This window comes from Gymnoscopelus braueri (genome assembly GCF_963280865.1).
Source record: "Gymnoscopelus braueri genome assembly, chromosome: 17".
NCBI classification, from domain to species: Eukaryota; Metazoa; Chordata; class Actinopteri; order Myctophiformes; family Myctophidae; genus Gymnoscopelus; species Gymnoscopelus braueri.
Genome location: NC_137617.1, coordinates 7,338,013 through 7,364,777, shown reverse-complemented (window position 1 = coordinate 7,364,777; position 26,765 = coordinate 7,338,013). Strand labels below are relative to the sequence as shown.

The window sequence follows — 26,765 nt, the reverse complement described above, 5'->3', positions numbered from 1 at the left end:
AAAACAGAGGCTTGGTCCATCAGGGACGGAAAGACTTATATATATATATCAACAGACACTACCAGGGCTATCATATCTCTAGCGGTGCCGGGAGGGGGATAGTCTGGTTACCTAACGTGCAATCACGCTTCAGCATTTCCTAATTCCCCCATAAGATGGGAAAGCTACACTCTCATTGACTGCTGTTTTCAAATCACACCTCCTCATTTCCATTTAATGGAAATGCTCGATTCTAATTAGTTGGGGAAAAGATGGAGGTGGAGATAAAGAATTTGGAGACACCTGATTAGTTTTTCTGCAACCAACCAGCAAGCGTTCCTTCCAGGTTCTCTCATCTTTTTTTTTTCAAGCACAGGTGTGTTGATTAGGCTACAGCTGAACTTATGGTGAACTCTGCTTGCAAGTTGCTATGACATCAAAGGGGCTCCAATGGAGCTGAAACCTTGCCCTTTTCCAGTAAAGCAGAGTTTAATAGCAATTATTTCATTCATGTCTTTGTATGTTTGAAAAGAAGATGTGTATATTTTGCAATAAATCTGCACTTTATTTCTACAGCTGTACTTTTGACTTGTTTCTACCAAAGATATCTGTAAAAATAGCAGTCAAGCAAATATATTTGCTTGTGTGTGTGTGTGTGTGTGTGTGTGTGTGTGTATGTGCGTGCGTGCGCTACACGCTGCATACAACTCAGTCCATAATTATAATATGGTTTATGTTTATATATATATAAATATATATATATATATATATATATATATATATATATATATATATATATATATATATATATATATATATATATATATATATGTATGTATGCATACATATGTATATATGTATGCATACACTATAATTATGGACTGAGTTATACACACACACACACACACACGCACGCACGCACGCACGCACGCACGCACGCACGCACGCACGCACGCACGCACACGCACGCACACGCACGCACACGCACACGCACACGCACACACAGTAGCACAAGACTGTATTATCTATGTCACACACTTCATATAAAGATCAGTCCATAATAATTCAGCTCTGTTCATCATACAATTAAAATATCACTACAGTAAAGTATTTAACAATACAAAATATAACTACTTGGCTGTATGGCAATCTCAACAAGACACTGACCTCTTTGTGTCACTAATTAAACAAGTAAGACGCGCGAACGCGGTAAGCGAACGCCAAAAAAATTAAAATATAATGAAAAAACATATTTTAAAAAAAGTAACCAATACATTTTTTTTTTAAATACAAAAAAAATCTGCGTTACAAGGAGCATCTTAGAAAAATACAAATTCCCAAAAAAAAAACTTTGAATGTTTTTGAACAATTCAACAAAGTGTTTGAAGTGCCTGTTTCACCCACTTCCGGGGGGCGGAGCCAAAATCCGAGCCCGAAGTATTTGTTCGTAGACCCCCACTTAGGGGGGGTAGAAAAAGTTTTGGAGCGATTCGGGCACTTTTCATTTAACATGGGGTTTCAATGGGGAGTTTTGAGGAGCCTTCTCCGGGGCGTGGCTTCCGGGGGAAGGGGCGGGCTTAAACGCAACCTTGACAGGTGTGTTCAGTTTTCAAAGACCTTTCATTTGATGTATGGTACGTCTAAATTGGACATTTACTTATCTCAGAGGAGCTGCACACAGGCAGTGCACACAGAGAGAGATACAGAGAGAGACACAACCCGAGCACGGTTTCATAGTAAGCTCCACTTGCGCGAAGGCGCGCCTCCTTCCGCTGCGTTCGCAATGATATTTGAAAGATTCATATCACTTGGTAAGACTTTGGGTGGGTTAGAGAGATGTTCCGGTCGGGAATCGAACTGGTGACCTTTCGATCCACAGCTCCCCCTTCCTCCTCCCCCACAGTTTCTCCTCCCCCCTCCTTCCCCTTCTTTCCTCTTCTTCCCCCTCTCACCCAGGCTATTGTTCCCCAGCTTTAGCTCAATGAGAAGAAAGGCAGCCTATGACTCCGGAGGTCACTGGTTCGATCCCTGTCCCGGACGATGTGTTGAGGTGATCATGATTTGGCATTCGTAGGCTTACGCGTAGTATTTCTTGAGGTTAGGGGAAGGCATAGTTTTACTGAGGTTAGGGTTAGTGAGGGTTTAAAATGCTTATTTGTTAATTGCATGGTCTTCTTTCTCTCAAGTTCAGTCTTCTATGTTTCTATGGCTTATTGTGCATATTACTTATCATTGCTTCTTTCTTTCTTCTCTCTGCAATCCCTGGCCCCGTATTATCGCTGCTTGCAGCTATATTTACACTTACAATATGAAGTGTTTAAACTGAACTGACCACAGAGCTCTCTCTGTGTGTGTGTGTGTGTGTGTGTGTGTGTGTGTGTGTGTGTGTGTGTGTGTGTGTGTGTGTGTGTGTGTGTGTGTGTGTGTGTGTGTGTGAAAAGATCCCCACAACACCACTGGTTGTGATATAGAACTGTACAGAGACTACATACATAATGTGTGATTATTCTTAGTTCATCTGTGATTATTACACCACATCCATCTCATTCTTATCTTTGAAGTGATTCAAACTTAAACCTTCCATATTTAAACAGATATTATTCTCCACTAAATACTCACTGTCATCTCCTTCCATGTTGCTCAAGAAGCTCAAGAAGTTCATCAATAACAATATGTCAGTTCATTATTATTAACTTAATAGCATTATGTAGATAATAAAATATGTTTTACTCTTGGCCTGGGGTGTGGAAGCCACACTACTTATAATATTCATAATATTAATCATGTAAACAACACATTGTAACATACAGTAGGGCCTACAGTATACCTCAAAGCTCAGCTGTTCAACAAACTTCATAAAAATGATTTCACCAACCATTAGTTAATATAATAAGTACATAAACCATAAACATAACTAATAACAAAAATGTTACAGTGATAGTCAGTACACATTCCTCACTGTCTGTCATTTACTCCACATACAAACATGAACCAGCTGGAATGTAATCACTGTACACAGATCACACTGAAACGTTGACACAGATCTGATCTGATCTGACTGCCACCAGGTGTGACTTCCCTAACAACCATGTGTTTCACCCGGGACCACCCAGGGCCCCCCCTCTCTCACACAGTGCTGTGCATTCCCATTGGCTCCCACTGATCCATCATGTCAAGCTAAGAAGCTAAGTTAGCTCCATTGAATAATGTTGATATTTTTTTCAATCAAAAATACATTTATCAATATTCAAGTATACTACAGTATTATGCAATTTTAAAGTTATAACTGATATCGCCACCCATCAGTATGCAACTCAGACGGCAGCTCACTGGGTTGTGCCTCACAGGCCTCAAGGCCTCGATGTCTGCCTTGTTGTTCTAACCTCATGTCACCAGGCTTTCTGCAGTGTTGTGGAAAGACTAGTTTCTATTTACTGTTCAGTGCTCTGATCGGGTCTAGAGCCCGCCTACTGTATCCTGTAATTTGCACACACACACACACACACACACACACACACACATACACAGTACATGCATCACTGTTTCCCTATCCGTTCTACAGACCCAGAGTGGATCAGCTCCCTGCAGAGCAAACTGATCCCAGTCTATATTGTTCAGTATCACACACACTGCTGCCACACCCATCCCAGTGAAACGCCTGATATATATTATTTGTGCTGTCAATAGGCTATACATTTGCGTTTAAAAATGATTTAATCAAGTTCATCTTGTACTAGTATAATATACAGTCATATACAGTTCTATTGTACATTGTAACACCATCAAATGTGTGTTTTTGGTAAAGTCCTTAATACCTGTCAATGAGTCCTGTCTGTCCACGGTTCTTGTCTGTAGATTGAGATTTACCGTAGTCTGAGTTGTTGAATGTCTTGTAGTTGAACTGTAGTCACACTGCGTCAGATACAAGTTTCATTTCCCTGTTTAGAATAAGCTGCGGGCTGGGGAGAGAGAGAGAGAGAGAGAGAGAGAGAGAGAGAGAGAGAGAGAGAGAGAGAGAGAGAGAGAGAGAGAGAGAGAGAGAGAGAGAGAGAGAGAGAGAGAGAGCTGTGTGTGGCTGTACAGGTATGTGTACCGGATACAGGAGTAGATGCAAGTTGATACCTGATAATACAAAAGGGGAGGGGAGACAGAGAAAGGTTTTCAAACTGGTTTCCTACCCACATAGACTAAACGATCATCATGTCTACATATGACACGACATCATTAGAAAATAAATTACATGAAAAACAAGCCAAATATAATTTAATTATCACATTTTTAGAACACGGTTTTACCTGTAGCGTCTTACTAAGCTACCTATTTAGCTAAATACTCACACTTAATCTCTATATGCTCTCTCTAAATTGTTGTTCACATGTGTCACCTGATTATATGTATGTCCTTGTCTGGACACTGCTTTCATGTTTTCATCCTGGTCATGTCTCGCTGTATTGTCTGAAATGTGGCCATGTTGTTTTCATTGGTCAGTGGTGGAAGACATACTCAATCTTGGTAAAATATTACTCAACTACATGCAAAAGTTACTCTGTCACATTTTTGTTCTTCTATTGAGTACAAATGGAAACAAGCCATAGGCTTTCTTGGGTTTAAAATCCTCTTAGCAGACCTTGTATTGAACTGTACTTTCCTGTGCTTTTTTTTGCAAACTGCTAATAAAGTATTCAATCAATCAATCAAAGTATTCAATCAAAAAAGTTAAAAATGTTAGAGTAGACCTACTTCCTTTTAAAAATATATAAAAGTATTCCAAAGTACAAATGACAAAGTGCATTTTCTGTTTAATAAAGAGGTGGAGAGACATGGAGACTCATGTTACTGAACAAACACTCTATAGCAATGAGTACTATCAGAATATAGAGCTATTTAACACTTATTTTAACCAAAGCAAATCACTTACCCTACCTTTAAGTGCAGTATTCAAGTAAGTGTATTTTGTTACTGTCCACTCTAATGGGGCCCCAGGCCTTGCCTAATGGGTATAAGTCCACCTCTGCTACCACTATTTAGTGCTTCGTTCAGGTAATAATGTGACTGCGAGTCACACAAACTTTACATGCAGAACTCCCCTTAAGGTACTGAATGAAAGAAAATGTAAATGAATTAAAGAATAACACACATGTAGACATTATTCATAATCCTTTTTACTGTACTTCAAAGAAAACATACATTAAGATAAATAACAATCATAGAAGATAAGTTACATACGCAAGTGGTGTGCATATTGATGATGTCTGTTTTTGTAAGGATAACTATACCACCATTTTTAACCAGGGGCTACAGATGAAAATTAGCCAACTCTGGCTAACTCTAGCTCATTTACATGGATGTGAAAAACTGACATGTTGATTAATGTGCACTGTCCCTGATAAATAAATAAAACAAATAAATACATAATTTGAGACAATTCTGTGTCAAACAGTAAAAAAAACAAACATACAAAATAAACAAAACGTTTCTTCCTACAAATAACCCAGGGGATCACAACACACACAAATGTAACCAATTCGGTCCATTTGGTTATAATTGTACACACTAAGAGTTACATTAACACTTAACTGTGTAAGGTTTCAGCTCTGTTCCGCACTTATGATCACCATTGAACCCAGCTACCACCCCTCCCGTAGCCACATCTGTGACCTCCCCCCTATTGTTCCCCGTAGCTCGGGACTTGTGTACATAACATTGTCATCCAGGACTGGGATTGCAAGGTGAAAAGGTGTTTTTTACCTACCTACGTCTTCCTACATTTTCCTACGGATGTCTGAAGTAAACATAGGGTCGTAAAATGACATCACACTGTGAAATAACTGTTTAAATTGGGTTCTTTGACAGCCTGTACCAAATTTCGCACAGAAGTGTGACATACACTAATTTAAAGTCACATTTTTGTTTTATTATGAATGTTTCTTGTATGTTTAAGAGCCTTATTGTGTTGTGGAAAAGAAGGGAAGTCCACACACCCAGTAGAAAAATGTATTAAGGTTACACAACGTTTCGACAGCTACAGTAAGGGTCTTCATCAGGTCTGATTCATTACATGAAAAGGCGTGTTACAGGAAGAGAGGAACAACACAATCAAAGGCAGCTGTTGAAGTAATTAACCAGCATCACACCCACCAGATCTACAGGCTCAGGTTGAGGAGAGTGCTATGTTAAGAGCTTGTAGGTCTGGGAAAGAAAAAGGGGCGGTAACGGCATCAAAAAAAAAATTTGATTGACGTGTTTTGCGAGATTAGCTCTGTGCATGCACACACACACACACACACACACACACACACACACACACACACACACACACACACACACACACACACACACACACACACACACACACACACACACACACACACACAGGCTAAATATGAATCTCCGTCCTGGCCTTCAGCCTGATAGAGATAACTCAACTGTTAGACAAAGAGACAGAGAAGGAAAGAGCGGGAGAGAGAAAGGGAGAGAGAGTCGGAGAAAGAGGGAGAGAGAGAGGAGAGGGAGAGAAAGGGGGAGAGAGACAGGAATTACTGAACGGGGAGCGAGTGAAAAACAGAGACAAACTAATAAAAGTGCTCCTCAGAGCACAGCAATATGTTTTGATGGTGAAAGGGTGCAATTTGTTCCTCAACGTAGTGCAAAAGTGCGTGCAAAGTTTCACCGCAATTGGACATTATTTGCGGCATTTTGTTCAAAACAAGCCACTCCTGCAAACTTTAGATGTCAATCTTAGCTAATCAGGATGGAATATGAACAATCAAACAGATTTGTCTTGATCACATAACTATAGAGATCATGTGTACCGATTTGTGTGAAATTTGGATAAAATCTGAATGAGTAGCCTAGTATCCAAAAATGTGTTTTACATAAGTCGGCCTCCTGGTGGCGCTATAAAAGGCAGATGTGAAAAAATGCAGGGCAAAGGTTTTTCCTTAGCCTCTAGGGAGTGCACATGCACAGTTTTACTCAGATCGGTGCAGTTATAGGTAAAAACACGAATCGGCCTGTTATAGCGCCACCATGAGGCTGAATTGAAAAATTTCAAGTGGCATTTCTTCCCCGGCCTAGTGAGAATGTCTGTGCAAAATTTCATGGAAATTGCACGCTGTGTTCATGATTTCAGGCATTTTGTTCAAAACGGAGCACTTGGAAGGCATTCTTAGCCATTCAGGATGGAATATGAAAAATCGGAAAGATATGTTTGGTTTCATGACTATAGAGATACTATAGAGATATAGAGATACTGAGAACCGATTTGTGTGATGTTGTAGGAGTACTGTACACTGCGATCAAGCCAACGGCGCCGGAGATTAGCTGTCCACAGACAGAAGGACATGCACGGACGTCGGACACACGGACGGACAGGGAGCAAGACATACTTTCGGCCTGGCGGAGACAATTATGGTAACCTTGACGGGGTGCTATCGGAGTAACGGTGCGCCTCGCAAGTCCGCGATGTATGTTACATTTGTGACGTCCACCGCCCACCCATTAGGCAGATCTACAAGCCCACAACGCATCACAATTCGACGTGTTGTGAGCTTGTAAAGACTGTCCTTCAGACTGTTCCGGATGAACCTCATGCGGCCCTGTTGGTAAGTTTCATCCAGCATCAACACCTTCCCATCATCACTGCCCTCAGTCAGGGCCGGTGCGTCCATACAGGCGACCTAGGCGCCCGCCTAGAGCGGCAGTTTGGAGAGGCGGCAAAAAGTGTTGGCAAAAAAATAATAATCATATTGTTGAACAGTTAATGCAAGTAAAACCAGTCAGTACCAAATAAACCACCATCAGTGCTGCAGTTTTGAGGAAAGAAGGTGAGAAATGCTTGCTATTCTTTGCTATGCAGCTGTTGAAGGCAGAAAAAAAGGACAACAATTTCACACACTCGCGCGTCGTCCGCACCCGGGGCGGACCGGGGTAGCTTGCCTAGAGCGGCAATTGGGTCTACTCTGCACCGGCCCGGCCCTCAGTGGTGTGTCAACTGTCAACAACCACCATGAAGCAGCTAGCTAGGGTTAGTTTTGGTAGCTAAATTATATATAGTTTATTATATATAATTTAGCTACCGTTGCATTATGTTAGTCCTAATATGTATTTATACATTGTTTTATATGATTTTTTTAAAATACTTATTTAATATTGAGCATACACAAATGCAAGAAACAAAGTTAGTATAGGCCCTATTATATTTAACATTACACCAGATAATATTAAATATGCCATCTGTCTTCATATGCAGTTGTCATGAGCATTTTTAAATGCTCACAACATGTTAATGACTCTGTTACCCTTCACTTCACTGTGTTATCGTGGTCTAAATCAGCAGCACTGAAACACATGCTGTGTGTAGGCTATATTGTCATAAAGTCTTATAATCTATAAAACGAATTGGCCTCATAATGTCATCATAATGAATAGCCATAGGCTATAGTATTACAGTCGGACTCCTCCTTAAACTATGATATGTTTCTAATTTATAGGCTACATCATGGGACATAGGACAGTGGTTCTCAACCTTTTTACACCAAGTACCACCTCAGAAAATATTTGTCTCTCCAAGTACCACCATTATGACTGATGTTAAAATACAGTGGTTCTCAACCTTTTTACACCAAGTACCACCTCAGAAAATATTTGTCTCTCCAAGTACCACCATTATGACTGATGTTAAAATACAGTAGTCTACACCTACGTCCCATCCTATTCAGCTATGCACTGTACACACAGGAGGCAAATTAATTCCTAATAATATAATAACATATAAAAAATATATAAGAATGTATATTGTTCACAGTTGTCAGCCAAAGTCATGCTGTACAAAATGGTAACAATAAAACTGGCACTTTAACTCTTAAGTTCTCACACCAGACAGAGAGACAGACAGAGACACAGAAAGACAGACAGAGAGACAGACAGGCAGAGACAGACAGACAGACAGAGATAGAGACAGACAGACAGACAAACAGACAGACAGACAGACAGACAGACAGACAGACAGACAGACAGACAGACAGACAGACAGACAGACAGACAGACAGACAGACAGACAGACAGACAGACAGACAGACAGACAGACAGACAGACAGTCAGAGACAGAGAGATACGCACACACACACACACACACACACACACACAATGTGCGCCAAGGCAACGAGAAGTTTGTTTAACTTTTTACTGTAGCTTGCAATGAATGCGCGACTCAGCGCGAGGCATGTCGATGGCTTTACTTGGTCACAGCTGTAAGGTTAATCGCAGACAATTGCCTGATTCAGTTTGTCTCGTTATTAAAATATGTAAGTGTCGTGAGTTAAGAGCAAGTGCTGTTCTGTGACCCAAGACCTCCACCACTTCAGTTTGTACCTGCTGCTGGTCAAAATATTCTCCTCGTGATCCACACTTAGTTCCAATTTTGAGCCACGATTGCATAACTTTAACTCCGCTGTTTAGTGTTTATTAGTATCTTGCCACCGTTTAGCTTGTGGCAAATACCAAAACGCTCGCCCCAAAACACAGTCGCCCCTTGGCAAATCCGGCGGTATTCACCTGGTATTCCTAAACGTAACCTCAGTAAACTATGCCTAAACGAAACCTAACCATATTCCTAGCCCTGAAACATGACTGTCATACCATGACAGTCATGGTGCCGAGTCCCCCTGGTCTAAAGTTGTGTTCGATTTTTTCACATTGCCATCTCTCACATAAACATAAACGTTAAGATTTCAAATATAAAGTGCTTACCACCGAGCCACGGATGTCACAAGGCGATGCGGACCGCGATGAGTACCCGTATCTCCCGTATTGTTCAATAAAAAGCATTTTAATCCCATCGCCGGCCATTTTTTTTTTTTTTTTTTTTTTTTGTAATGTATCAGAGTGCAATACACCTCCCAACCATTAGTGTCGCATGGTTGAAAGTATCGGAGACAATTTGGAGAAAATGGCCGGCGATGGGATTAAAATGCTTTTTATTGAACAATACGGGAGATACGGGTACTCATTGCGGTCCGCATCGCCTTGTAACATCCGTGGCTCGGTGGTAAGCACTTTATATTTGAAATCTGAACGTTTATGTTTATGTGAGAGATGGCAATGTGAAAAAATCGAACACAACTTTAGACCAGGGGGACTCTGCACCATGACGCTTGTATACAAGCGTCATGTGAACCATGGCTAACCATATTCCTAAACTTAATCTCAGTAAAACTATGCCTAACATTAAACTTATTTCTAACCTTATCCTCAGTAAAACAAATAAGAATACAAGCACCGCTGGTCCGGCAAAAAAATTGGGGGCAAGCGTGTTTAGGGGCGAGTCTGCCGGTTAGCACCACGGCCGCATCACCGACACAAAGCCAACATAAACACGGCGCTGACAACGTAATTGTATATTAATATACAGGAAAGCAAAACGTGTTTTTAAATCTCATTTCCATGATATCTTGGTAAAGTTATAAATAATTCGTTATAAAAGTATTTCGATAGTAGCCTATTATAAGTTTTTATATTATTTAATGTCTCAGTTCCCACTTCTTTCTTTTTTGGGGAGGTTGCTCTGCGTACCACCAGAGGGGTCCTCGCGTACCGTACCACAGGTTGAGAACCACTGGTATAGGATATAATGTGAAAAACAATATGAAGGGGGAAAACTAAAGTCAAGTGATGAATATTGGGTTATTAGCCTAACTCTTCCTGCGGCAAGTAGACAAATGTCACTTACTTAATGAAGCCATGATGAGTCAAGTTGCTGCCAACAAGACACAAAGCACAATGGAGCTCTCAGGATCCTCATGGTTTTAATTGTGTTCATGCAGAGTGTGCCTAACAGAGCTGTATAAAGGAGATTTGCTATACGCTCTGGCCTTAAGGATAGCAAGCAAATTAAAGAATAACTTTTCAAACTACACAACACCCCATAAAGGCGGCTTGGTTTAACTGATACTATGACGTCATGCTGCTGGCACAGCAAAGAGATAGGAGTGGGCGGGCGCTCCTGCATGTGTGCCTGGTCACAGTGATTTGTAGCAGTGTTGCCAGATTTTTGGGAGAGAAATAAGCAACCAGGTGTAGGAAAACAACCCCAAAAGAAGTGAGGTGCCCACTGAGTGAGTGGGCCCCACTCGTCCAATGCATATTTAGGTCCAATGCATAGGCCCAGTTATCCCGGTGCCCACTTGTCCAGGTGCCCAGTTACCTCCTCCCCTATGTGCCCACTCGTCCAAGGTGCCCAGTTATCCATAAGTGCCCAGATGGTTTTGGTGCCCACCCATCCTGATACCCACATGAGCACTTCAAACCTACTGTACAGTAACACACACACACACACGCACGCACGCACACACGCACACACACACACACACACACACACACACACACACACACACACACACACACACACACACACACACACACACACACACACACACAAGTAGTCAAAAAGGGGTAAGATGGTGCACAAGATAGAGCCATGTGTTCTTGTCAGAATATGTTTATTCATTCCGACTTGGCTACCTGCATTTAGTCTGATTAGCAGCGCAACACATTCACATGAAAGACAGCATTATTTAAACAGCATTATTATTACAACCTGCCCACAAGGGAGGGATCAGATAGTTAAGACCACCCCTAATCCCTGTCGGCCAATCCCACGCTCAGACATGGGTGCTGGGGTTTCTGTGGCCGAGCCCCCCAGCAAACAGCCTGTCTAACACAGTGATTATCAACCAAGTCTTGGTTGATAATCATTGTTCAACATATTATTAGCTTCAGAATATACCCAAACATTATACATATCCGTCACTGTAAACAGAAGTTAGTTACAAGAGGTTACAACACAGGTCAGAGTTAAGAGTTTGTCATTTTAACAGTAAATCTAAAAAGACTCTTCGTATTCTAAATAGTTTTCCTTCAGTTACTTTACAAAGTTTAAGGTTTAAGACTTATACAGAACAACCCACTACACATTTCTGTCTGCTGCCGGCTGGCTCCCACGGAGTAACAAAAGGTTATTCTGATTAGCCAATGAAAACAAAATACTTGCTTTAAGGCCAACCTCAAGACAGAGGGCGTCGACACCTGGGCCATGACAAGTGTTGACTGATTATCAATGTAGGAACAACAGCTGAGCCCGCCAAACCAGTTTGGTGGCGTTTCTCCAGTGAATGTTGTCTCAGCCCCTTGTCTCCACTCCGTCTCTGTCCCACATAAAGATTCTTCGAAATGTAATCAATTCAAAATTTCAAATGAATGGTATATTATATAAAATATCATGTGCTCATGTTTGAAATCCACCACAGTATATACATTTAACCCATTATGAGCAGTTTGCAGTGCGCGTTCTAGTTACACTAAAATAAAGCCCCCGTGAGTCACATGCTGCCGTGATGCCATGTTAATGAGAGATAGCCTGGCAAGGCAGTCATAATCTGAACGTTTATGGAGTGATTGATGAATGAATGCATACACATTAACGGATGAAGGCCAAGTACAGTTCACCTCAGACCTGACGTGAGATCTGAGCAGGCCGTACACTGAAGTCAAAGTCACGATAGATTGATAAATGCCAAAGATTTTGGTGATCTCGCCGTACGCCAATTATTTGGTCTACACCACTTTGATAAATGAGGGCCAATATGTATGAGATAACAGTAGAGATGATGGGGTTTGCTCTTCAAAACATAAATGCATCATAGTAAAACTTCAGTTACATCCAGTGGTGAAGTAAGCTTCTCAGCATACAGTACTCTGTTACAAGTAAAAGTGCCATATTCAAAATGAGTAAAAGTACACTATTGAAGCTGGGAATTCGGGCAAAATCATCAAGATTGTGCACTTGGTGACAACCTTTTGATTTTTGGCATGGTGTTAGGTATGGGAATAAGGTTTTCAAAAACCATCGCAAGCAAGTTGGGATCGCCCCCTAGTGGTCTGCTTGCAATGATTCAAATATTAGATAGGTCAGTTATGGTTGAAAATCCAAATAATAGATTTTTCAATGGATTCTGTTACTATTGGGCATGCTAAAAAGCATACTAAAATCTAGGAAAATCTGAGCTGTGGAAATGCATTATTTTTAAGATGGCATCCGCGATGGCTGCCGGGAGCTTAAAATGGATATAATCTGAGAGGGAATATGTAAAAAATCCTACAAATTGTGCACATGGTGACAAGCTTTTGATTTTTAGCATGGTGTTACTAGGTATGGGAATAAGGTTTTCAAAAACCCTCGCAAACAAGTTGGGCTGGCCCCCTAGTGTGCTTTTCAGCATGCCCATTAGTAACAGAATCCATTGAAAAAACCTTTCTATCAAATATTGGGGGTTTCAACCATAACTGAACAATCCAACATTGGAATCATTGCAATGCAAGCAGACCACTAGGGGGCGATCCCAACTTGCTTGCGATGGTTTTTGAAAACCTTATGCTCATGCCTAACACCATGCCAAAACTCAAAAGCTTGTCACCAAGTGCACAATTTGTATGATTTTTTACATATTCCCTCCCAGTTTATAGCCATTTTAAGCTCCCAGCAGCCATCGCGGATGCCATCTTGAAGATAATTCCACAACTCAGATTTTCCTAGATTTTTAGTGTGCTTTTTATCATGCCCAATAGTAACAGAATCCATTGAAAAATCGTTTCTATCAATTATTTGGATTTTCAACCATTATACTGACCATATACTGCAAGCAGAACACTAGGGGGCGATCCCAACTTGCTTGCGATGGTTTTTGAAAACCTTATACCACCTAACACCATGCCAAAAATCAAAAAGTTGTCACCAAGTGCACGATTTTTCTGAATTCCCTCCTAGTTAACATAAAAATATACTTACACTACCAAAGATAAAAGTACTTGCATTTTTCAACAATTTTCAAACTTTCGGACAAGTGTTTTTATTGTATGTTTGTAAAGTGACTCTTTAGGTTTCAAAGTTGTCAGACTTGTCTGTGACCAGGTTGTGAAATTACTGGTCATATGTGCCTGAAATTAGACAGATTGAATTTGATTGTGTTGGCTACATTTTGAACATGTATTTTTGTATGTCAAGTTTGAGTTCTATAAAGACTAATACTACCACAGACAATAAGATAACCAATGGTGGAAAAAGTAATCATCTCCAGTACTTGAGTACTCCTGGTCAAAAATTACTCAACTACAAGTGAAAGTTGCTTAGACAGATTTGTACTACTAAAAAGTATTCTTTATTTTTTTGATAAAATTGATCGATTAGTCTCACAATTTATTTGGAATAAAAAATTTCCTAGGATCAGTAAAACCTTATTACAAAGACCTAGGCCTCAGGGTGGCATGGCTTTACCTAACTTTAGGTTTTATTACTGGGCGGCCAATCTTAGAATTCTACAGCACTGGTTAATATTAGAGAAATCGCCTTCACGCCCTATGTGGATTAGTATGGAATCCTCCTCAGCTAGACCTGCCTCATTAACTGCTCTTGTACATACCCCAATTCGTTTTTCTCTTTCCCCCTATTCCAAGAATATTATTGTCAAATCCACACTAAAATTTTTGAATGAATTCAGGCGTCACTTTGGTTTACAGGCTCAGTCCTTCTTGGCCCCAATAGCAGCCAACCCCCTATTCCATCCTTCTTTGAATGATGGTGCCTTTTCTTTATGGTCGTCACTTGGTATTGCAAATCTCAGGGATCTATATATTGACAATGTATTTGCCTCTTTTCAGCAGTTGTCTGAAAAATATTCTCTCCCAAATCAACACTTTTTTCGTTATTTGCAGATTCGCAGTTTTGTGCGCAGCCTTAACCCTGCATTTCCAAACCTTCCAGAGGCCACGCAAGCTGATTCTTTTTTAACTCCATTGTTGAACACTAAGGGCATGATATCTACTATGTACAGTTGTATCTTCTCTTTGCGCCCTACTTCAATACAAAATATTAAGAATAAATGGGAGGAAGATTTGGGAGAGGAAATTTCTGAGGATGTTTGGGATGATATTCTGCGTCTTGTTCATACTTCTTCTATTTGCGCAAGGCACGGGTTAATCCAATGTAAAATTATCCATCGTGTACATTTTACAAAAGTGAGATTATCCAAAATATATGGTGACGTGGATCCCCTCTGTGACAGGTGTCGCTCGGCCCCTGCCACTTACATACATATGTTCTGGTCATGTCCTTCCTTGTGTAGATATTGGACTGAGATCTTTGACACTATCTCAGAGAGTATCGGGATCCCAATTGAACCAACTGTAATGACGGACATTTTTGGAATTTCTCCCCCTACTCTATCACTACCGAAATACAAAGCTCACTTGGTGGCCTTTACCACTCTCTTAGCTAGGCGTTTAATTCTGATGAAGTGGACGTCCTCTGCTCCCCCATCCCATCTTCACTGGATTAGAGATGTACTCCACTTTATTAAATAAGAGAGGATTAGAACCACTTTGAGAGGCTCGGTATCACAGTTTGGAAAAACCTGGGGTCCCTTCCTTGCACTGGTAAACAACTTGCAGTTCCATGCTGTTCCAGACTGAGTATAGGCATGAATTTGAGTATATTGAGACATGATCTCTGACGCAGTTGGGTTTTTCTATTATGTCTTTTATTGGGGAGCTATGCGTGGGTGTATTGTTATGTTCATTATATGTTTTGCGTTGTGGGGTGATCAAGCCATGTTTTGTTGTTTTGTTTTATTGTGATGTGTATTATGTGGTATAATGTTTTATTTATTATTCTCTTTCTATCTGCACATTTGTCCGTGTGTTGTCTTTGTTTGTTTGTTTTGAAAATTTGATTCAGGGAATAATAGTCTCCTCCTTGGAGTAAGATTGTACAATTTATTTATTTTTATATATTTTTACTTTTGATATTGACTCTGCATATTCTTGTCTATTTCTCTGAATCTTGAAATAAACAAAACAGTGAAAGGAAAAAAAAAAAAAAAAAAAAGTCAAAGGTGCATGCTTAAAAAAAAACAATAGTAGCCTATGGTAGGCCTACAATTTCTTTTTAATATTAATGCATTGCTGTATTGACATTTTGACATTTTCCAAAACAATTCAAATATCTATAAAAATGTAGTGAAAATAGCAGCTCTACAAGCACACACGGTGTCGCTATATGCGACACATTGTACATTTGCTATTTTCACAATATTTGAATTAGGACTGTAAGTAGTTAATTCATAATGTACTTTTCCCTTCCTAGAAATGTAGTGGAGTCAAAAGTACAATATTTGTCTTTGAATTGTAGTGGAGTGAAAGTGTAATAAGTATCCAAAAATCTAAATATTCAAGTAAAGTACAAATATTCAAACAATTTAAGTACAGTACTCAAGTAAATGTACTTCGTTACTGTCCACTACTGAAGATAGAAATACGCTATAATGGCTAAACAGAGCTTGTAATGATGACAGAGGGGCAGAGTTAAAAAAAGACACAGAGATTTGTTTGCACAGAAGACACAAAACAACAACGCTTAGCCTACTGTCGCAGAAAACATAAAGCAACCAATTAAAAAGCCTTTTTTGTATTAGCTAACAAGAAAGTCAAAAATGCACCTACACGTTGCAGCACACAGTTTTCATCAGGGTGACTTCAGTGAGGAACAAATAAGACTTACGTATATATTGTAGCTGTGGCTTAATAATTTCACTGTTAGGAGAGGCTACTCTGTTCAAAATCTACTCTTAATAATAGTATTATGGGCAAAGCTGTTGCATGCAAATACAAAAATAAAAGGTCATTTTTCAATTATTATTATTATTTTTAACTAGAGGATAAGCCCCTTGAGATGCAGCATCTCGTTTTCGAGGGGGTCCTATTCTCCTTATTTTAAATAAGGAGAATAAATTCAAAAAGACAGGAAAGAAGAAATAACCCAACAACACCCATCCATGACTCCTAAAATATTCTATTCTGTATCCATTAACTTAGATTACCAGTTATACAGCAGGAATAATTTGTAACCATACTCAAAAGTCAGTTTCATCACAGTTGTGATGTTTCAAATCATTTGTTCCTGGTTCAGTTGGTTCTCTTCTGAAGTTCTTCTCTCTTGCTACGGTTGTACCCTGGTTACAACATAAGGCAAATGAGAAAACTAAATATATTAGACTGACATATAAATCCTATTATATATATATTATATCATACAAGCATGTTTGTTTTAACCATATTAATCACAATACTCATTTTATCAACTGTTTGAGACAGAGAGAGATTGTGTCATGCGTTCCATAATTCTCTTCTCAATTGAAAGCCAAATTAAGCCTCATTAGAAGCTCTCTCGTGGAAGAGGTACTCAGATTTGTTACTTAAAGGAGGAGTTCACCCCAAAAAATACTTATTTTCTATCAATTACACACCCCATGAAGCCTTGATTTCATGGATTTATTTTTGTTTTTGTGGCATTCCTAAGACAATAATTTGATGACCGTGTGTATTTCCGGTAGGAGACACAAATAATCTACTTTGTGTCTCCTGCCGGATACATTAGCCGGTAGGTAAATTATTAGCTTAGGAATGCGACAAAAACAAAAAAATATCCATGGATTCAAGGCTTCATAGGGTGTGCAATTGATAGAAAATAAGTAATTTTTTGGGTGAACTCCTCCTTTAAGTAACATACCCACATTTTTGAAGATATTTAAGTTTGGCGAAATGATTTGGAAAATAGCAGAGCTTCTGGAACTGCTGTTATAATTGGGGTGTTGTATTAATAATAAGAATCTACAAAGTTAATAGTAACTTAAGTTTTCAAATATTTGTAGTCGGGTACGGTGTTGAAGAATTAAAGGGATACTTCACTTTCACATAAAATAAACATTAAAAATATATATAAAAAAAAAATGAAAGAAGTTATGGCAAAATAAAGGCCCCCTCACACATTAGTAGGACACTCTAATGCGTGAGGGGGCCATGAATTTTCCATTACTTTTTTCATTTATTTTTAATATATTTTTTAAATGTTTCCCCGGCCCTAAAGTGAAGTATCCCTTTAAGTAAAGTAAAATAACCCAAAAAATAAAAATAAATAACCTCAAAATGTATCTTAAGTACAGTACTTGAGTAAATATAATTGTTATTGATGTTACTTTCCACCACTGATGTTGACCTACCACAGATGGTTCCAATATAGTAGGCACAGGGCAGCAGGAGAAGATTCATCGCTCTGGAGAGAACCAACAGGAGCCAGCTCATACCACAGTCACTGTTACTGCTGTTGCTGCTGTTGCTGCTCACACTGCTGTCACAGCAGTCACAGTTGCAGACACGGTCACCAAGGTCATTAAAAGAATGATCTGTTCATAAGGGATGGATAATGACACATGGTACAGTACTTGTATTTCTACCACAGTCTAGTCCACTGGTTCTATTAACATGGTTAATAATGTTGTCACGGGGGTCCCACTCCTCGGAGCACAGGTCTCTGCCAGGTCAGGTAGGTTATTGTGGGCCAGCAATGCTGATGGAATATGATGAATCGGAAAGATCTGTCTTGATCACGTGACTATAGAGATACCGATTTGCGTGATGTTTGGACAAAATCTGTATAGGAGTAATATAAAAACATTTTGCAAAAAATGGGCCTCCTGGTGGCGCTATAATAGGGCAATGTTAAAAGGGTGGCATTTGTTCCTCAAAGTAGTGCGAATGTGCGTGCAATGTTTTACCGCAATCGGACGTTGCGTTCATGATTTGAGACATTTTGTTCAAAACGGGCCACTCCTGCAAACTTTAGATGTCAATCTTGGTCAATCAGGATGGAATATTAAAAATCATACAGATCCGTCTTGATCACATGACTATAGAGATCATGTGTACCGATTTGAGTGAAATTTGGATAAAATCTGAAGGAGTAATATCATTTTTTTTTTTTTTACATAAGTCGGCCTCCTGGTGGCGCTATAAAAGACAGATGTGTTTTTCCTTGGCCTCTGGGGAGTGTGCGTGCACAGTTTTGCTGCGATCGGCCCAACGCTGCCGGAGATTAGCTGCTCACAGACGGACGGACGGACACACACGCACGGACAGATGGACGGACAGGGTGGACAGGGCCTGGCGGAGACAAAAATACTTTTCAGGTCCCTACTCTTTTGGATACCGCCTCAGGATATAGATGGTAATGTCTCGTACCAGGTTTAGTATTGTAATAATTACCCCATGTCAATATCATATTGGGAATACAGTATGAGTTAAAAAATATAAACACTGTGTTGTCTTGTCTGCAACCATACATTAATTATTTTACTGGTTCTTTCTGGGACTCATTCCACATACACACAAGCACAATAACAAATGGGACAGAGTGTGGGGACACACAAGGATCCTCTAAGCCAGTGGTTCTCAACCTTTTTAGGCATGCAGCAACCCCCCTCAATAATCATATTTGAACTGGGGGCCCCCACCCTGACATGCACTTGGAATTGTAGGAGAGGCATTCAATTTAGTTTGACTCGCTTCCACAGATAAATATTGCGAAAATTGCCGATCTACAAGCTCACAACTCCTCGCAATGCAAGGCGTTGTGAGCTTGTGGATCAGCTATTATATATTTTTTGCCTCTTATATTATTTGACAATTTGGCCAATGTTTCACCAGTTGTTATAATTTAGTTTGTTGACTACTTTTGATTCAATAATGAATCTTTTTTCTTCTTTCTTTTTTTGAGGTATTAAAAAGGTCTTAAAAGTCCTTAAATTGTCACTGTACTGGACCTGGGGGTCCCGACCGACAGGTTGAGAACCACTGCAGCACTGTCAGAGGTGCGACAGGCAGCAACAATGCTCAGCTGAAATACCCACCTGTGCTTAAAGGAGCATTTCACCCCTGGAAGAACTTACAGTCACTCAATGTTAATAATATGTGTAGTAGATAACAGTAGCAAAAGTAAAAATTTGCACCCTATGGCCAGAAAAATTATGAAGTCTGTGTGTTTGACTAGGGTTTGACTGGACTGCTGCATTACTACAATGACCATAATGCTTTGGTGCACTGCCCCTCCTTGAGGGGAGGAGAGTCTGCTTGGGGGTGTGATCTATAACAACAACAACAAGCATGCTTTCCAGTGTTCTGCAGTGTTGCCATGTCTGCTTATTATAAGCGGCTGGTTTCTAAAATGTAGTTGATATTTGGACTTGTTTCCAAATGTTTTGATTGTTGTTTAAACCAGTGGTTCTCAAACATGTTCATGTACTTTTCCACGGACCCTCATCTGTGCACTGCGCGCCAACATATTTGCCAGGGAGACCCTACCAAAAATGTGTTGTTAAACTGTTTAAAACATATTCCACATTTCGCACTTTTTTCCCCTCAAGATTGTTTTGAAAATAGCAGATCTACAAGCTCACAATGCGTCACATCGTTACGCGTTGTGAGCTTGTAGATCGGCAATTTTCAAATAGCCCATGTCTAGGTTTAAAGTGCTCTTGGCCTATGTATTTTCTTTTGGGCTTGTTTTCATAGACCTGGTTGCTTATTTCTCTCACAAGATCTGGCAACACTGAATGTTGAATACTTCATGAATGTTATGTTCCGACTTTTTTGTCTACCTTTGGATCACAAAACACGACATCGAAGCCATGTTCTTTCTTGGGCCACGTGAAATCTGCCTCTTGTTGAACCAGTACCGTTGGACCAGTACCCATTGCAAGTTTGCTATATCTACCAGGATGTAAACAGTCCCATCATCACCGTGTCTCTGTTGCGCCAGCAAGGTGAAACTATCAGTCTTTGCTGCTGTTGTATTGTTCTGTATTGATTTGATTGTATCTTTTAGCAAACTAAATATATCATGTATAAATTAGCATAGTAACACTAAACGTGTGTGTCTGTGTGCGCGCGCGCATCATATTTTTTCAACATTCCATCCCACCATGTAGAAAGTCCGGTGCTGGTGACGTGACGTCCAGCTTCTACTTGGGAGTCGGGACATCCATGGAGATGCGGCATATCAACAATATAATAATAAAACAAAACGTTTCATACTCATGTCATGTGTGTGTGACTCCTTATTTCTGAGAGCATAATGTTTCACTGTCATTTCCAGTTATATTCTTTGGACTAAACTTAGAGAAAACATGAAAACATGGAAAACATGACGTGCATTACTTTAGAATAGATGACATGCTAATGTTCAAATTGTCATATAGCCTAAGTCATGTAATTATGTACCATTCTGCCAAATGAAAGACCATCTCCTATCATGAAACAGTTCAAAAGAACCCTTATAGAATTGGGGTTCACATTTTGTCATTATGAATGCTTATACAATGTAGAATGTACCGTGATCAATGAGTAGAGCAAGCAGGGTGTAAATGTAATCATTTTATTTAGAAAAAGAATATATATGGTTGTATCTCATAAGGCGAGTCCCAGGGGTCTTCATCAGCCGAACGTTACTCCATTTCCGCAGGCAGGCGACACAACATTCTGTCCTGTTGAAAAGAACACATTAGATTACACTTGTAGATTAAATAGATTATCATCCGACGTGAAGCCTAATTTATACTAATATTGCATGCAAGCCGCAAATAGCAGACCTACAAGCTCACAAAGTGTCGAGTCTGACGCGTTGTGAGCTTGTAGATCTGCTATTTTCGGGACACGGCGACGTAGCCCTGAAACATGACTGTCATGGGGGAACTTCAACCTGGTGTTTCCACTTTCTACATGTACAATCCGTACATCTACATAAACGTTCGGATTTCAAATATAAAGTGCTTATCCCATGACCACGGATGTTACAATTTGAATCGGGTGGGTCTAAGTATCAGTATCTTCCGTATTGTTTAATAAAAAAGCATTTTAATCCGATCAGTGGCCATTTATTATGCGACCCTTATGCGATCGGTTGGGAGGTTTATGAGAAAATGGCCACCGATCGGATTAAAATGCTTTTATTTAAACAATACGGAAGATACGGGTACTTGCATGTGGGGGTTGGTTGCAAGCATTGCTTTGAAGTGCATACTGTCTCCTACTGTTGGAGTATATATTTCCTAGTGTAGAGTTCCTGGTTTAAGTGGTTAAAGAGAAAGAAAATATAAGCAATTACATTAAAATGTTATTAAAACCCTACAAAATTCTAGCAGCACTACAACATACAACTTAAGTGTCAGAATTGACAATGCAATGAGTAAATAAAAATAGCAACAGCATACGAATAAAAACAAAAAGGCAAAAGAAAGGAAGAAAAAACATTTGACTGAGGTGCAATTAATCCTTGGAATTGAATTATTACTGAGGTCACCTTATTTAGTTTTGAACACTAAAATAATATACAAGCTTAAAAATGGCTTATGGCTTAGGTTCAGGGTAGAGAGAGAGAGAGAGAGAGAGAGAGAGAGAGAGAGAGAATTCTAGATGGGACACTTTCCTCATGCTAATATAGTCTGATCTACAGTGAGTAGAGCTATGCATTCAAATGCAAATGTACTCAAACATGGACAGCGTCACACTGGTGTGACAATAGAAGGCTCACGACACATCGGCACACATTTCAATGAGCGGGACCTGTACGGTGTGAGGACAGCTGAGCACCAGACATCCACACCACGCTCTGTATATACCAGCCTGGCAGTAGCGGCCCCTTGCTAGCTGGGTGCACCCACCCGATTCAAATTGTAACATCCGTGGCCATGGCATAAGCACTTTATATTTGAAATCTGACAAGAGACAAAGCATAAATTAGGCTTGTCACACAAGTGGTTTAGCTTTGCATTTGGCTAGCTATTGGAACGACAATGTAAACAAGAATGGGCTGCGTGCATGCGTCTATCAGAAGTGAACTACACATCGTATACTACCCTAACTTTATTAATCTCTAACATTAAAGCAATCAAGTACAATTACACGTTGGATTATTATGTCAAGTTGGCATAACATTTACAGCAATCATTACTTACTCTAAAGTAATCCATACAAGCTGTGTCCACTGTCCAGCATTATTTCAGCACGCAGCCTGTTGAATTCCTCTGCGGTGGAGCTGCTCTTCTGTGTTTTATGGTTAAAATAAATATCTGTTGTGTTAGTGTTTCTCCACTGAGTGTTTACCGACGCCATTGTACAATTGAGGAAGGTAAAAAAGAAGGCTGATCCCACTCTTTGGGAGACACCCCTTGGGGTGTGTGTGGGGTTGGTCTCACTGAGACACCATGTAGTGCGGACATAAGGTGAGAACCTACAGAAAACGTCATTTGACGCTATGGGGATCGTCTCACGGATAAAAATCTAAAAACACAGATACAACACAAAAAACACACCAGGATCATGTTTATGGGTCCTAGACTTCATAAAAATAGGATTTTTTATCAAAATCGGCGAAGTGTCCCTTTAAACCTGACACAAGTAAACGTAGCACAATGCAGTACTTACTGAATGAAATCCTTGTGGTGATGTTGCCATGTTTGTAGAATGGTGTAACCTTTCCCTCCACCAACAAATGCTCCTTGGTTCCACAAAAGTAGAGACCAAGGCCAGAATCAGCAACATTTTCTATCAGCAGATCATAGGGTTCAGTGGATTTGTTATACTTTAGATTAGAAGGGGAATTTTGTTCATTCATTTCAAGAGTAGGCTGGTTTTTATGAGAGCAGTTTCTGAACCACACTATGTCAGCTCCAGGTGATTTCCTGCAATCACAGGAGAGAGTGATGTTGTCTCCTGGTCTGACTGTCAACTCCACTTCTAATCCAAAGACCCCACCCTGACTGATGTAAATGACACCTGGAACATAAAAACAATAAGAAATTAAATAAACTGCATCATTAAGTTTAACATAGTAAAAGAAGATGCAACCCATTCAAAATAATACACTAAAAAAAGGACAACCTAAGAATGATAATGCTTTACTTTATAATGATAATAATTCATATCAAAACACAATAAAAAGACTTAAACGTTACCTAGAAGAGCAGCTAAAATCAGATGCAGCTTTGCCATGTCTGATGGTGGTATGAAGTTGACAGTGACAAAGCTCTTTGACACTGATCAAAATATCAAATATGTTAAGCAGATAGACTTCTACTAAAGGATAAACAAAATGTGATTGGTTAGCTGATGAAATGTTTTGATGTTGTGGTTCTTTTCTGTGACACTTGAGCTGTATGACGCCTTGTCACATTTTGTGGTCAGTACGTGTCTTAACATGCAATAAAATAAACCAAAACTGTCCTTCCCTCCCTACTGTAACTCAATACCACATGTTACATTGTACATAGAAAAATGGGCCAACTGAAACCTTCTCCAGAGCCTGACCAAAAAGACCCCACATATAGATGTTTCATGATTCATTCTAGAAGGTCGCAATTTTCTGCTCAGTGTCCCAACAGTCTCAACAATCATTTCTACTCATGAAAGTCTAAATATTTACTTCTGCTGTCCTTCTCTGACCTTTTTGGGAATGAGATCTATACTCAGCTGTTTTTCAAGACTGGTGGTGAGATCTACATTCACCAGACAGTCACTTGGTTTGGGGTTTGCCCGAAAGTGTCTTTCCAAGTTCCCTTTCTTCACTTCTGCTTCTTTCATGTATCGTCACATGGTCAGCTCAGTGTTGGGCAGCCATGAGCTTGTCTCTGGTCTTACGTCGAAGAGGCCGGCTTGGTCATATTCGGCAGTCTGCTCAGACATGCTGCAATCACATGCTGCACTATGTGCCAAGCCCCACTTCTTCATACATGATTTGAGATGATATCTTCACCATCACCGATGAGACAAATACGTACTTAAAATACTAATAACAGTACTTGATCAAGTTTCATGTAAAGTACACAACATATACATACAACGATTCAGTTCATTATAGTTTTTCATTTAATAGTCAAGGTAAAAGGGTGTTTTTCTTTTATTAAGTATCTTTCCAAGTCCCCTTTCTTCACCATTGCTGCACAGGTGTTGCTGATTAAACAAAATATTCTCCAACAAATAGTAGTAGCTTAAATGCCTACTAAACAGGTAACACACCTATATACATTTATAGCTGCCAGGGTCATTTCTGGGTTAATTCACACTGTACCCCTGATATGATTTGTTGGGGTTCACATTCAAACCAGCAAACCTGAGCACGATTGGACGTTGGACTCTATGAATGGATTTGGGTTTTCAAATGGCTCCATGATCTACCAAAAGGCCCCTCAAGATCAAATGGTTGATCTTAAGTTGCCCTAGAACAACTGGTTACAGGTTAGCCTGGCATGGCCAGACTAATATCACTGCGTAGATATTAGTCTGGAATCTCTGTGTGGAACCTGCATTTCCAAGGCGCAAATAAAAAAAATGCCTCTGGTGATAAACCCGCCCCATATTTGCATACTGGGCTCTGATTGGTCCCTCACAACTTCGGAGGGAGAGAAATCAAATCTCTGTTGAGAGGGGCCAGACCTAATCTGCAGAGGGCAATTTTTTTGCAATGGCAGATTCGTCTCGAACCAGGTTAGTTACAGGTCACTACAGTCAGGCTGGATGAACATACAGGTTGTACTGTTCATCCAGCCTAGTTGAACATGTGTCAGCCTTTAAGCACAGCTCATGTCATTATTGTTAACCCTGTTGACCCTATGGGCATGAGGCAGTCTCAGGCCCAGCATCAGGATCTGTCCCTATGACTTCTGCTAACAGCTGAGTCCTTTGTAATGAGAGGGTACGACGTAGGGCTCCCCCTGTTGGCAGAAGCTTGGCTAGGTCAGTTTAAGAAGAAAACTCAAAACTCAAAAGTAGAGATGACCCAAAAGGTAAAAACTAAATCAACATTCACAAACACTGGTTTATCACATGGCCAACACCTCTATCTCATGCAATTTTTTTGATTGATTGATTGAATACTTTATTAACATGGTTATTAACAGTGCAGGTACAGTCAAAGGTTATGCTAAAAGGACAATTGTCTCAATTCATCAGTAATACATAATACATACAGTATACAATACAAAGGTCATAAGGTATATTTTTTACAGAGAAAGGTGGGGTCAGAGGATTCTACTCTCAAGGTGTTCAATTTAAACCATGTACACTTGTATTTTAAGGACAGGAATTCTTTTGGGTTAGTTTTGAGTTTGTATAGGGAGTCGAGAACCTTTATGTCTTTTGGTACTGTAGGTCATTCCAATGCCTCCCTGCTTGGTACTCAGCATCAAGGGTTGGAATGGGGGGGTAAGTCCCTGCAACATACGAGCGTCAAGTCCAGGGGATTTACTTGGACATCCAGCTGCCTCATGCTAAAGAAACAGGGGATAGGCTCCTAGTCCTGCCCTATGGGCTCTGCAAGGCTTAATTACCCGGGGATGTGTGCATCCAACCCAAACTATTTGCGGATAAAAATGCATGAGAACGGCAACATAACTGCATACATGTCCCTGTCTTTAAAAGCATTTACACTGTATTGACTATACATGCCTATATGAACAACACAGAATATCATCCTGCTGCTTGCCATTCCTTGCCAGGTGTCCAAATAACTTTGCACCATTGAGCCAGATCTCTCTCTCTCTGTAAGCCCGAGACTATAGGTCCAGCACGACAGTATAACCCTTTGACACCCGCTGCACTTTCTGAATGTGTAATTTTTTAATCCATGTTTTACCTAACATTAAAATTGATATACAAGCAATTCCATGCAATTACGTGTAGATGTCATGACAGTTAAGGTAATGGCATAATGTTTTAGTCAAATGGTGTATCAGCGCCTTTTAAAGTCTTTTCTCAAGTTTTGACTAAGGAAATCAGTTGAACTGAACTGTTAGCCAACTGTAAAGTGGGTGCAGGACAAGCTCTGTATCTCCCACAGGCACCTGCATACA

At 39.9% G+C, this 26,765-nt stretch overlaps 2 protein-coding genes across 7 annotated transcripts in view; both read right to left on the bottom strand.

The window, feature by feature from the left end:
• LOC308104040 (uncharacterized protein) overlaps positions 1-26,765 on the bottom strand; it is a 383,068-nt gene that overhangs the window by 35,589 nt on the left and 320,714 nt on the right. The window lies entirely within an intron of this gene.
• LOC308104804 (uncharacterized protein) lies at positions 16,348-23,990 on the bottom strand. 2 transcript variants are annotated; one of them, XM_080455331.1, is made up of 4 exons: positions 23,874-23,990; positions 23,344-23,694; positions 18,087-18,269; positions 16,348-17,039 (listed from the first exon to the last, which is right to left on the bottom strand). In XM_080455331.1, exons 1-4 carry the CDS (start codon positions 23,908-23,910, stop codon positions 16,993-16,995), a joined length of 618 nt encoding a protein of 205 aa, XP_080311457.1. In that variant the 5' UTR covers positions 23,911-23,990; the 3' UTR covers positions 16,348-16,992. The 2 variants fall into 2 exon arrangements, 1 of the variants encoding a protein (XP_080311457.1); XR_013934859.1 differs by lacking the exons at positions 16,348-17,039; positions 18,087-18,269 and adding exons at positions 21,282-21,404; positions 22,875-22,962.

Bases quoted from the DNA above. Each gene is read 5' to 3' on its own strand.
- LOC308104804 (XM_080455331.1), bottom strand. From the start codon at position 23,910: ATGGCAAAGCTGCATCTGATTTTAGCTGCTCTTCTAG. The intron at 18,270-23,343 runs GTAAGTACTGCA...CCTTATGAACAG, and splicing joins CACCACAAGGATTTCATTCA to ATCATTCTTTTAATGACCTT. The intron at 17,040-18,086 runs GTAGGTCAACAT...TGTTGTAACCAG, and splicing joins CTATATTGGAACCATCTGTG to GGTACAACCGTAGCAAGAGA.